Source organism: Triticum aestivum, chromosome 2B (assembly GCF_018294505.1).
Source record: "Triticum aestivum cultivar Chinese Spring chromosome 2B, IWGSC CS RefSeq v2.1, whole genome shotgun sequence".
Taxonomy (NCBI): Eukaryota; Viridiplantae; Streptophyta; class Magnoliopsida; order Poales; family Poaceae; genus Triticum; species Triticum aestivum.
This window is the reverse complement of record NC_057798.1, coordinates 270,719,517-270,732,530: the sequence shown is the minus strand read 5'-3', so window position 1 is coordinate 270,732,530 and position 13,014 is coordinate 270,719,517. Positions and strand designations below refer to the sequence as shown.

General features: G+C 41.3%; 1 protein-coding gene across 1 annotated transcript; it reads left to right on the top strand.

The window, feature by feature from the left end:
- Nucleotides 1–4,528: 4,528 nt before the first annotated feature.
- LOC123044713 (mitotic checkpoint serine/threonine-protein kinase BUB1) lies at nt 4,529–11,998 on the top strand. The gene is made up of 14 exons (XM_044467546.1): nt 4,529–4,765; nt 5,393–5,552; nt 5,648–5,805; nt 5,900–5,993; nt 7,838–7,948; nt 8,028–8,115; nt 8,343–8,446; nt 8,527–8,598; nt 8,716–8,805; nt 8,955–9,112; nt 11,077–11,131; nt 11,222–11,356; nt 11,448–11,569; nt 11,663–11,998. The coding sequence occupies exons 1-14, from the start codon at nt 4,644–4,646 to the stop codon at nt 11,850–11,852; spliced, it is 1,659 nt and encodes a 552-aa protein (XP_044323481.1). The 5' UTR covers nt 4,529–4,643; the 3' UTR covers nt 11,853–11,998.
- The last annotated feature ends 1,016 nt before the right edge of the window (nt 11,999–13,014 follow it).

The window sequence follows — 13,014 nt, the reverse complement described above, 5'->3', positions numbered from 1 at the left end:
AGTGCTTAGCTTTCGGTTCAATCTTGCGGTGTCCTTTCCCAGTGACAGCAGGGGCAGCAAGGCATGTATTGTATTGTTGCCATCGAGGATAAAAAGATGGGGTTTATACCATATTGCTTGAGTTTATCCCTCCACATCATGTCATCTTGCCTAATGTGTTACTATGTTCTTATGAACTTAATACTCTAGATGCATGCTGGATAGCGGTCGATGTGTGGAGTAATAGTAGTAGATGCAGAATCGTTTCGGTCTACTTGTTGCGGACGTGATGCCTATATACATGATCATGCCTAGATACTCTCATAACTATGCACTTTTCTATCAATTGTTCGACAGTAATTTGGCACCCACCGTAATACTTATGCTATCTTGAGAGAAGCCACTAGTGAAACCTATGGCCCGCGGGTCTATCTTTTATCATATAAGTTTCTGATCTACTTTATTTTGCATCTTTTACTTTTCAATCTATATCATAAAAATACCAAAAATATTTATCTTAACTTATTATCTCTACCAGATCTCACTTTCGCAAGTTACCATGAAGGGATTGACAACCCCTTTATCGCGTTGGTTGCGAGGTTCTTGTTTGTTTGTGTAGGTACGAGGGACTTGCGTGGAGCCTCCTACTGGATTGATACCTTGGTTCTAAAAAACTGAGGGAAATACTTACGCTACTTTGCTGCATCACCCTTTCCTCTTCAAGGGAAAAACAATGTAGTGCTCAAGAGGTAACAATGACATCTAGCCCAATATGCATGAACACTTTCAGTATGTAGCAACAAAGGATGCAATCCCTCTCCATTTTGCAACACTCACACAAATAGAGTCCCTCGAGTATTTTTGCCACCACTAAGTAGTTTCTAAAACCATACTTCACAACCCATTCTGTATTTGGTCTCAGCTCAAACGTTTCCACACCAATTTGGAATGCATTGTAGCGTCCAATCATCGAAAACTCATCACGGAACTTGCAGTAAAGATCTCTAGTGTATGTCTTGTATGCCTGCTTCTTTATTGGGAATTGTGACCACATGTCAAGATCCAGATGTTCTGTCCTATAGTCATTGCACCCTTCCTTGACGAGGACGTGCGTCTGTATTTTCTCATACTGCCTCACAAAGTTCAGAATTGACTTGTGAGGGTTGACATACCGCTTCAAGACTGCATTGAACCCCTCACTTCGTTGTGTAGACTGCAAGAAGGAAAAAAAATCTATGCTTGAAGTAACATGGCACCCAAGTGTTCCTATATTCGTAAAATTTCTCAAAATGGGTGTGTGTAATTGCCTCATATGTCATCATCAAAGCAGCCCAATTTTGTTCAAACTCATCTGGTGTGAAACTGAAATCAACACAAAGGTTGAAATCTTCAGACAATCCCGGGTTCCGGCCTAGCAACCATCCAACTTTCTCTTGAGCTTTCTTCATGATGTGCCACCGACAATACCAGTGCACACTTGTGAGAAATGTGTTCTTTATGGACTCCTTCATTGCCACATCCTGATCAGTAATGATGTTATCCAGTGCCCTTCCATTCATAGCCTCTAGGAAAGATCCAAAAACCCAATCAAAGTTGTTCTCCATTTCTTGTCTCACAAACGCGCAACCCAACATGAAAGATTGCCCATGACGTGTTGATCCCATTGAACGGAGCAAAAGGCATGTTGTACATATTGGTCATGTAGGTTGTGTCAAAGGAGACACAATCATGATATGCCTCCGTATAAGCTTTCCGTGCCAAGCCATCCACCAAAAAAATGTTTTCTGCCCTGCCTTCAAGATCATATTTTATCTTATAGAAAAAAAATCTAGATCACCTTTTTGCAAGTCTTTAAAACGTTCAATTGTCTCAATAATGTCCCCCTCTTTTGTTGAGTCCTTGGAGAAGCCAGCACATAGGTTTGTGATTGCTTTAGGTCCATATGACACATTTAGCTTCGAGTCATAAAACTCTGACATGATAGTCATCATACGGCCTGCAGAAACATAGTTAAGTTAGATAGTTGCACACTTGACAAATAACAGTTGCAGACTAAAGAACAATAGTTGCACAAATGTTGACATGTGGTTGCCATAGAACTTATATTTTATTGTTTACCCCCTTTTCTATTCCCCGATGCAAAACAGTGTAGTTATTTCTTACTATCATCAGTTGCAGAGATATGAACACTAGTTTGCAAAAAAGAAGGTTTAATTGCATCAATAAGGAACACTAGTTTGCAGAACGAATATTTATGGAGTGTCCCCATCAAAACTATGACTATTTTATAATACAATATCTAATTCAATCAGCAAGTAGTCCCAACTTTGTGTTTTGTTTGTGGTAGTATTTTTTTCACAAATATTGAAGCCTGGTTGCACAACACAGTCTATGTACTTGCACAAATCCCTGCTACTAGTTGCACACTTGACAGAGCAAAATTAAACAATATAGTTTGAAGTTTGAAGTTTTTGGGAGGTGAATGAGACCACCTGAAGTTAGGTTGCAGTTGTGGAGTATCTCTAGGAACCTCTTTTCCTCCGATGGTATCCCCATGTGAGATCGCAAGTATTTGGATAGCGAAGGCTTGGCGACCAAAGAATGATTATGATCACGGACAAAGTGGGTTACTTCCCACCGCCCATCCTTCGATTTAACTAGCATTTTTGCCTTACATTGTGTTTGCTTTATCCTTTCTCTCTTGCACTTCTTCTTATTCTTCTTTTTTCCACTCTCCTCTCCATCAAATATTGGCACTTCTTCCGTTTCATCTTCTTCGCCCAAAGGTTTGGGGTCTGGTATAGGATCTAGCACAGGTGGCAATTCAGCTCCTACATCATCCTCTTTTGGCTTCCTAAACTTGTTGCATGCAAATTGTTGTTTCTCCAATATGTTGGTATAAACATTCCTCCTTTAAGTGTTCATTTTAACAAAGAAACCCATCCTTAGAGCATAATCATTGTAATGATCCTTAGCACCCTGGAGAGTATCAAATCTCATCCCAAAAAACGGCTCCATTGACTGAGGAACCATCCTCATCTTCCTCCAGAGCATTTCGATCATCACCAACTGCCCCTGTCCTTAGTTCTGTTTCAGTAGGTCCTACAACTGTGGTGTTTGTTTCCTCTAGTATATGGCTTTCTGATTGCATGTTGACATCAACATCATCCATCAAACCACGATCTTGATTTAGCTGTGTGAAAATCCCTGGTTGTACAAACTCAATATCATCATTAGGCAAATCATTGAGATCGGGAGGCAACGCATTGAGGTCTATCATCCTTGAAAGCTGGTCCAACCTGCATTTTGTTTCAACAAAAAAGTCATCAACCAATTTGTATTGGGTCATAGTTGCTAGCAAAATGAGGCATGAATTTAACACCATTAGACTCATTTTTATTTTTTTATTGTTTCAAAAACTGCAAGTAGTTAGTTTTTACATAGAGGAACAAGGAATTTCCACATTGTTATGTTTCTCCAACTTTTCAAGCTTGCACATTCTAGGAATAAGTAGGAAGTATAGTTAGGTGGGTTTTTTCTCCGGATACAGCTTTTTGGTAGTAGTTGCACAAAGGCAACACAACATTTGCACAAAAGTGTCATAGAATTGCACAAACTTTCCATACCAGTTGATTAATTGTGAGCATTCCAGTCACACAAACACAATTTTGACAAATTTCATCATACAACCTTGATAAAAATGTAGCATAGAAGTTGCACATTTTTCAGAATTTGCACATTCTAGAAATAAGTAGCAAGTATAGTTAGGTGTGTTTTTTCCTCCAGATATAGCCTCTTGACAGTAGTTGCACAAAGGCAGCACAACATTTGCACAAAAAGTGTCATAGAATTGCACAAACTTTCCATACTAGTTGGACAAATTGTGAACATTCCAGTCACACAAACACAAACAAATTTTGTCATACAACCTGGATAAAAATGTAGCATAGGACTTGCATACAAGTAGTATCAAAGTTGCAACAAGCATCATAGTAGTTGCACAATATAAGAACATTCAGGTAGTAGCTACATATTATTTGACCATCTCTTTTTTGTTTTTGTATCTACAATGTGCAGGTCTGACAAGAAGGGGAGGGCATGACTCTCTGCAGACCAATGTAAGTGAACATATGAAGCAAGGTCTGTTACAACAACTTCAAAGATAGAACCAAAATCAGATTGCAACTATATTTGTCTATAGCTATTTAGTTAAATTTGCATAGTTAGAACAACGGTTTGATGGCAGTGCGTTTCAGATTTGTGAAGGCAATGTGTGAACTTTTTTCTTAAGACCTATATTTGCACATTGTATCCGAATATATCATATATCGGACGTCATCGTATATGTCCTTGGTTGTTCGATAGCGGTTTGGGGCGGTTTGGGGCGGTTTCGGGCGTGCGGGTTGTTGGTTCCTTTTTCGGTCCGGGAGGGGGACATGATAGTTTCCTTTGTAGGTGGATACTGGTTAGGGATCCCAGGGCGGCCGGGCGCCCCCTAGACGCGTCCAAGAAAAAAAAAGTTGTGCGCTCTCAATTCCCTCAAATCAAAGAGAAAAAAAACAGAAGTTGTGCGCTCTCAAAATTCAAACGAAATCTTGCCCATTCTTCTTCCGCCGCTCCGCTGTGTCGCTCTCCCCATTCCCCATTCAGTTCCGCCGCCGGGGATGGTTCTGGTCGAGCGCACGCCGTGCGCGGGGGCAGCCCCCTTCAGTCCGCTCCAGAGATCCACTCCTAGGGCTTCGCGGGAGGCGTCGCCGCCGTCCGACCCCATCCTCCCCTACCTCAGGTAGCGCCCTCCAGATCTACCTGCTTACATCTTCGCGCGATTTCACCTCAGCTGTGTGCGCGTGTGTATCCGAGGTTTCGCCTCGGTTTGCGTATGGAGACGCCCTTCCATTGCGCCTCCTAACTGCTTAGGTGCCTTTTTCTTTCTTATATCTTATATACGTGGAAAAGAAAGGATGAACCTCCCGGCTTCTGCATTGCTTAGGTGCATAATATGGCGGACGCATCTAATTTAGCTTGCGCCACCTAACCTTTCTCATTCTGCATATATTTGCTAATCTGTAGATATGCGACAGAGTCAAGATACCTTGATTCTGGCATCAAATGTATTTGAGTGCGTAAAGGTTTAAGCATATACTAGTATGATTATCACCGCCATTTGTACTTATGAACTCATTTGTATGTGTATGAGCTATGTTTCGGAGTTAAATTTCTGGGCAATTTGAATAGATGGATTTCTTAACTTACAATTGGTATTAATGCAGATGATGTACATATGCTTCGGTCATAGTTCAGTATCAAATTTTGTGCATATAAATGTGATGTGTTTTATCTGGTGACGTGGACGCCTCTATGATCAACCATCTGTGTGCTATTTTCTTATCTCCAATTATGTGTTCATATTCAGGTCTATCAAGAAGGCCATTGATGAGATCAGGGCACACCCAGAATGTTATCATACAGCACTTGAACAGCTCAAGATTTATGTGACAGAATGCATTGATAAGTATGGGGACGATTATCAGTACTCCACTGACCCCCGGCTCCTGAAGATCTGGATCCTCTATGTAACTTATTTGCTTTTAAAATGCCAATGCTGATGTCATCTTTCTGCTTTTTTTTAATCCTCATTCCTTAATTTCCTGAGATTTTGCTATTTTAGGGGGATGCAGTTTCTGATTTTGACAAGGTGTATACACATTTGGAGGAGAAAAGAATGTTCTTAGAGGATGCACTGCTCTATGAATCATATGCACTGTTTCTGTGTGCTCAGGGGAGAGCGCTCGAGGCTGATAAGGTCTATGGGATTGGTATTTCCAGGTTAGAGTTGATAACATTTTTCCTTCGTGTTCAGCTACAAAATGATGGTTATCGTGTTGATGTGATGGCAAATTATAGTCTGTGGTTTAACCAGAAAAGCCGAGCCCCTTGATCATTTGAAGAAGATGCATATCAACTTCTTAAAACAATTGGAGAGTATTGTAGAAGAATCTGATGAGGATGCACAGGTATGAAAGCCACATAACCGAGTTGAAATATTGCTATCATGTACTCCCTCCGTACCAAAATTTATGACGTTTTGGTAGGCTCTATATTAAGCATTGCGCTTTCTGATTTTTGTATTGCTGTCAAATAGTCACGGGTTTCCTATCTAATTGTCATGTTGTATTCGGTAGTATTTGAGATATACAACTTTTTTTGAGACCGGAGGTGCGGGAAAAAGCAAGGAACTGGATTGATATTCGCCCCATGTTGTATTTGAGATATGATGATGACTACGCTGACAGATTTTCTCATTACTGTTCAGCAAACACATGTTGAAAAATATGCGTTCCACCTAGAAAAGATTACAATCGCATAATCATTGATGTTCGTGCCTTACATCCCATATCTATGATAATTAATTGAATTTGAAATAGCTTTCTACAATGAAGAACTTTATCGAGTTCTTTGCAGTGTAGAGTTCATATAGACTTTTATTTACTACATAAGAGAGATAATCGGGATACGCTACTCCCTCCGATCCATATTACTTGTCGCTGGTTTAGTACATAGTTTTTCCTTATCGTGTAACTTTTTCCTTATGTGGATTTAGCTACTGGTCTTCCATAATTCGATATGCTATGTCTTTCTGAAGATATGGTGTAATTATAGAGGTCTTGTTCAGCATAGCTTAAGCTTTGGTCTCTCTCAGTGCTCCACCTTGGTACCGTCTCGTTGCCCTCCACATCAGATTTTTGTTTATGTGGTGCAGAATTAATGAGAGAGAGGAAGAAGCCCTCTCTTATCTTATATACTATCTCTACACACAATCCAATACATAGATAATTTAATCTCATACTCGTCCTCCAATTAGACTCGTGTAATCTTAATAAAAGTGGGAGCTACTATAATAAATACTTAGCCTATGTAAGATACAGTGCATTGAGATGATCAGAATCTAGGTAATAGAAATACGGGTAATAAGAGACGACCATTGGGACTGATGTTAGCGTCCTACAGGCTCAAGTTTCTAGCAATACAAACTAAAGGTGGAATATAGTTTTTTCTTGAATACTGAATAGTTGGCCTTAACTCTTAATATGAGCTCCCTTCTAGAGGGAAGCTGAAATGGTAAAATCTTTAGGTGCAGTTTTGGGGTTTATAATAGTGTAGCTGCTTATTTGTTGCGATAACTCAAACTCAAGCTGCTTTGAGGATTATTTGATTATTTTCCCCATCGAGCTTATAGGCCCATCTACTAGTGGGCTAGCTTTCTGGATAAACCTAATATTACTTGAATTAGCCCTTTACTTCATTTGTATTCTGTCAACCCTGTACATCATATTACAAGCACAGAAGGGTTTGTTTTGCAGTTTCTTATATGTTTTTTTGTGATTAAACAGTTACTTTCCCACAGAATGTTTACTTGGTTATAAAATGATAGGAAATGAATATGATTTGTACATTCCAGTGCTTGTGATTTGTCTCCTTCCAGCATGTATTTACTTAGCCCATTTATGTATGATTGTGCCTGTTTGTCACTTGATAGTTCATAGTCGAGTGTAACTTGGAGGCTGACAGATTGGTATCTATTTTATTTATTTCTCTATGCTGGCTTGTATATATTCACAGCATCTATTTCCACTTGCAGCAATGATGATTAGCTTGAGTTTTATTTCTAAAACTTATTGAAAATGTTTTATGCTCTCGTTTGTGGTAGACTATGCACCTTATTCTATCTAATACAATTTTCCCACTTTGTCCATTAATTTAAATAGCATCATTTCATCGATATGGTCACCTAGTGCCTAACATCCTGGTGGATAATTAATTGTTTGTCGTTCCAATTTTGTTTGTTCTTGCCTTGTAGCCCAAACCATCTAAAATACAAAAAAGGGAGTTTACTGTGGTTGATCCATGGTCAGATTCTACCATGAGCAATTTGCTAACGAAAATTAATGGTGGCCTCAAGAAGTTAACAGTAAGTTAAATTTGCTTTGTGTGGTTCACTAGTGTTTTGCTTGGCTCTCATCTTTGTGTGCCACTGAAATCCTTGACAGGGCTATCATAAGAGCAACAAGATCTACTCAGGAAAGGTGCCCCTAACTTCCTCACATAATGCTTTAAAAAATAAAGTCGTCGAGTTAGGTATAAACTCTAGTTATTTTCTCTTACAACCTTTGACAATGTTGTTGTGCACTCCGCAATAGCGCCGCTGGATGAAGTTTTGTTTTCTACTATGTTTCTCATGTCTCAATCAGAACATAACTACATAATGTTCTCACAGAAATATCTCTCTGTTCTACGATTTCAAGAAGCCGATTCATGTAACTGATATCACAGAGTTTAATAATGATACCTTTTGTTGCACCAAGGTGGCAGGAAATATCACATCAAAGGTTCTTCTGGTACTGGTGCTTTTGCTAAATTATACAAAGCTAGTGTTGATGGCAACACGGAAGAAATAGTTGCTTTGAAGGTGAAACATGTTTCAGTTGTCTTAGTAAAACCTGCCATTTGCACCTGATTCTGATTTTAAACCCTAGTGCTTGTTTGCAGGTTCAAAAGCCTGCATTTCCTTGGGAATTTTACATCTACCGCCAGCTTGATATGCGGATATCTGATATTCAGGTGAATAATCCCTGTTCTAAGAATCACTCTCTAAAAACAATTTCTGTTAAGAACACCAGGTTGTTAGTAGTTGGTAAATTATAACGATGCTCACATGTCAAATAATCTTCTTTCCAGAGACCAAGCTATGGCTATGCACATGAAGTGCATGTCTTTGCTGACGTCAGTGTGCTAGTTTGCAATTTCCTGCCATATGAAACTCTTCTGGTAATTCCTTCGTATGTGTAGAAAGCCCTTTCAAAACCTGCTCGAAAGAACAACTTTATATATCAGGATTGTATTTGTTGTTGCCCAGATATATCTCTAGCTAACCCATGTTGTTAAATGTGATAGCTTACAGTACAGACCTTTTGCAGGACGCTATAAATTCCCATTTAGTTGTTGGTCAGCACATGGATGAAGTTTTGTGCATATATTACACTATGGAGATGTTGCACATGCTTGAAACTCTACATAGTGTTGGCATAATCCATGGTGATTTCAAACCTGACAATATGCTTGTCTGTTATCCAAGGTAACTAACCAACTTACCACATTTGAGGAGTTACTCAACCTTTTTTGCGTGGTCAAACTGTGTACCTTTTCATACTGCTGGTAAAAGTTTCAATCCTTGGGGAAGGACCAAATGCCTCATCTAGAGGGGAGGGGTGAAAGGCAACTAAGAAAATTTATTCCTAATTCAACCTTGTCACATTATTGCTGAAATGTAAAGGTTCTCTAATTGGAATAACCTATATGGTGCGATCAACTTAGCAATTCCACGAACACAGGATGATAAGCTAGGCACAACAAACAAGATGTGAAGGTAAAGTAAATCAACCAAAGGATACCCCCAAGGATTCGTACAATACCCCCAAGGACACGAGGATTTGGTTCCTGGAGTACGAATCCTTGGGGGTATTGTACGTCTTCGTTGGAGAGGCCTGAACACCAAGTCCCTTCAACCACAAAGACCTAACCTTCTTCTCCTTGAGCCTTGGGCAGTGTCTAAGCTCAACCATTAGTGGATGATCTTGAGGCGATCTTCAGCCATCACAAAGTCTTTTTGGCGAATCCACACGTTGGATGTCCCCAGGTGACTGCCGGTGCCTAGGAGTCTGCAAACTCCAAGAGAAATGGGCGTGGTGAATGCTTGGTAGACGATGCTCTAGCTCTGTGTACATGTGAAATTTCAAAAATCTCTCAAATCTACTCTCGTCCTAGGGTACCCTTCAAATTCAAACTGTCTGGTGACATGGCACTCACACAGAATCCTGGCAACAAAACATTCGGAACTGCCTGGCCCAGTAACAATGCACCTCCGGATATTTTCCAGGCCGGTTACACATTCGGGTATATGTGCTCAGTGGCGGAGCCAGTATCCAGACAATGGGTGTACATATTTCCTTAAAAATTACCATTTTACTACAATTTTTAATTCATTTGATCCATATGTGTGTATACATAGGTAGTCAACCTTCTTGCAGAGATGAATGTACATTTGTACACCCAAGTACCTATCTAGCTCCGCCAATGTACGTGCTAATACCCCACATATTCTGAGCCGGCAATTGGGCGACCCTGAAGGGTGCCTGGAAAGTCTTTGGCCTCCTTGCTCACTAGCTACTGCGTCTGGAGATTCCGGCCTCCTGGCCTGGATTATCACCCAAGGATGGTTGTGTGAGGCTTTTGGCCTTTGTAGCGACAGAGGACCTTCTTTTCACTTTGTGGGGCTTCAAGACCTGCTCATGTACTTAGCACACATATTAGCTCCTTAATTACCAAAATCTACTTAGGGCGTGTAGATGTCCCTTCAATTGGATGACTTGCATTTCTTGACGGAGATAGTATATATTTCGGGCAGATCCTGTATTCTTGTTTTTATGGGTGATGGTATCCCAGCCTGTTTGAATGTCACAGTACGAAAGATTGCACCGATCAACCACCTCTAGTGTGCACAAGTGACTACAGACATCTAATAGTCAGGTTTTGCGAGTTTGTACAAATCGTTTTAAAACACCTTGGGTGATGTTGTGACTCTTCTGCAAATGTGTGTTCCGAGCTTACAAATGTCTCCTAACTGATTAGAATTATGCCAGATGTTATTGCAACTAAGGACCACAACTTTCTTTGGAAATATTTGAAATGGTTGGTCATAAGAGCAAGCATGAAGGTAGATAAGAGGTCGATTTGTTGGCCCCAGATGTTGGGTTTGGTGGGTGCAAAGATCTAGGATGATTCCTGACTCTGTTTATTATTATTACTTCAAAGTGTATTTGGAATCTGTATTTTCACGTTCCATGCTTTTGCTGAGATGTTGATGTTCTGATATGTGTTAAAGCTCACCCAGACCATTTCATGCATGCTCTTTGAAGAAAGTAAACATGCATGCCTGTTTCTCAACTTATTTTGCGGAAGTTGCTAGTTCAGTTTGTAGCTCTTGTCAACTCGTTTTTTTAAATTTAACATGAGTTTTCCTCTCACCTGTGGCCCATAAAGCGAAGAGATCACAGACGATACCTTCAGAAGCGAAACGAGAAGCGGGCAGAATCAGGTTAGCATATGAATTCAGAGTATTCTTGATTTAGAGGTATTGGAGGCTTGTAGCCCTTTTGTGTTGCTTATGAAACAACATCCATTCCAGGGGCTGTGTCTTATTGACTGGGGCCGGGGCATTGATGTGAATCTCTTCCCAGCTGGCACGGAGTTCTTTGGGGATTGTGGAACCTCAGGGTTCAGTTGTATCGAAATGCAAGAAGAGAGAAGCTGGACATATCAAGTCTGTACCCTTCAAAGTTACTCACAACCTTACTAGGCATCATCACAGAAAGGAACCGTGTGCAACATCGATTTGGTTTCCTGTCTTGCAGGTTGACACTTTTGGTCTGTGCGTGGTTGCACACATGATGCTGCACGGGGAAGAGATGAGCATCGCTAAGGTGCCCGGAACAGGTGGAAACTACATGTACCAACCGAAATTGTCATTTAAAAGGTTGTGCTGCCGCGAGCTCTTGATTTTGCTTACAAAAGTGATTGCCCAGAGTGAGAAGATAACCCCTCCACCTGTTTGTCCTTTGATGAACAGGTACTGGAACGTTGCGCTGTGGAAGCAGCTCTTCACCACGCTGCTGAACCCGGGCTCCAATGGGAACCACGTAGGCGACCTCCGGAGCCTGCGGAGATCGTTCCAGGATTACATGTGCAGCAACTATCAGCTGGTGGTGAAGCTGAACCAGCTGCTGGCAAAGCAGAAGGCCTCCCTTTGCTCATCCTGAGGTGTGCATTTCGTCGCCAGAATGCCTCTGCGATATTTATCTACTCTACACTGCCTCCCTATGTCTATGTATGTGTCTTTGCCACATCTCGTGGCCTTGTTGTATCATCTGAAAATGAAAATACACGCCCCCGTGTCATGGTCTAACTAGTACTCAAGATGTGTCCCGGTGAGAACCAAATAGTTACCGTCTTAGATATGCGTACAGCGGTACAGGTAGGACAAACGAGATGACACGCAACGGATGAGTGGTTGCTGTCACGAACCAACAGTGCCCAACCAAAGTCAAAGGGTCTCTTTGGCTAGGCTAATGGGGCTAATCAGTCCTGTTAGACATGTCACGTTTTTGCTAGGACCATCAATGTTGGCTCAACGGTATTGTCACTTTCATCTTGTGGCGAGGACATGGGCTGCCCACCCATCTGATCTGAGCGATATATATGAGCCAACGCTTCACTGTGCGTGTCTTGGCGTATGGCCACTGGGGCTGTGTGTCCTCGCGGCGTTCGTGTCGATGTCACCGATCTCTTAGATGGAGACGGAGGGAGATAGAGATGTGCATGTATGTCTTGTTGTTATTGGACGATGGCTCGATCCGTGGTGCGGTTTTGCCCGCTCATAGCATAGCCATAGCATAATGTTTGGGCGCATCGCATGCAGGATCTGACTGAGTGCCCTGGTCCTGGTCCCTGCCTGCGCCTGCTGCTGCCCACGGTGCAGCGTTCTGGGGCGACATAATATCCAGCGTTTGTCAGGTCGAGGCCCTGGATTAGGTGCAGGGATCTGTCTTGGGTCTTGCACTGTCTTGGCCGGTTTCCAACTGCCATGCACCTAGCTTTGGTCCTCGGCGTCAGACTTGTAAGCAGACCTACTTGGACCCGGTTATGGCATGCCTCTACCTGTATATACAAGACAATTGTAAGCAGACCGTTGTGGATGGACCCGGAGTAGTACTAGGTTTTAACTACTTGAGAGTTTACACCAATTTTTCAGTATTTTTGGCAATCAATTGATAAGCGCATTTCAGATTTACATGCAAACGGTTACATTATACTCCCTCCGTCACAAAATTCTTGTCTTAAATTTGTCTAGATACGGATATATCAAAGGAGTAGTATTATGAAGGTCATTTTAACACTAATGTCGTCTTTGGGAACAGGCAT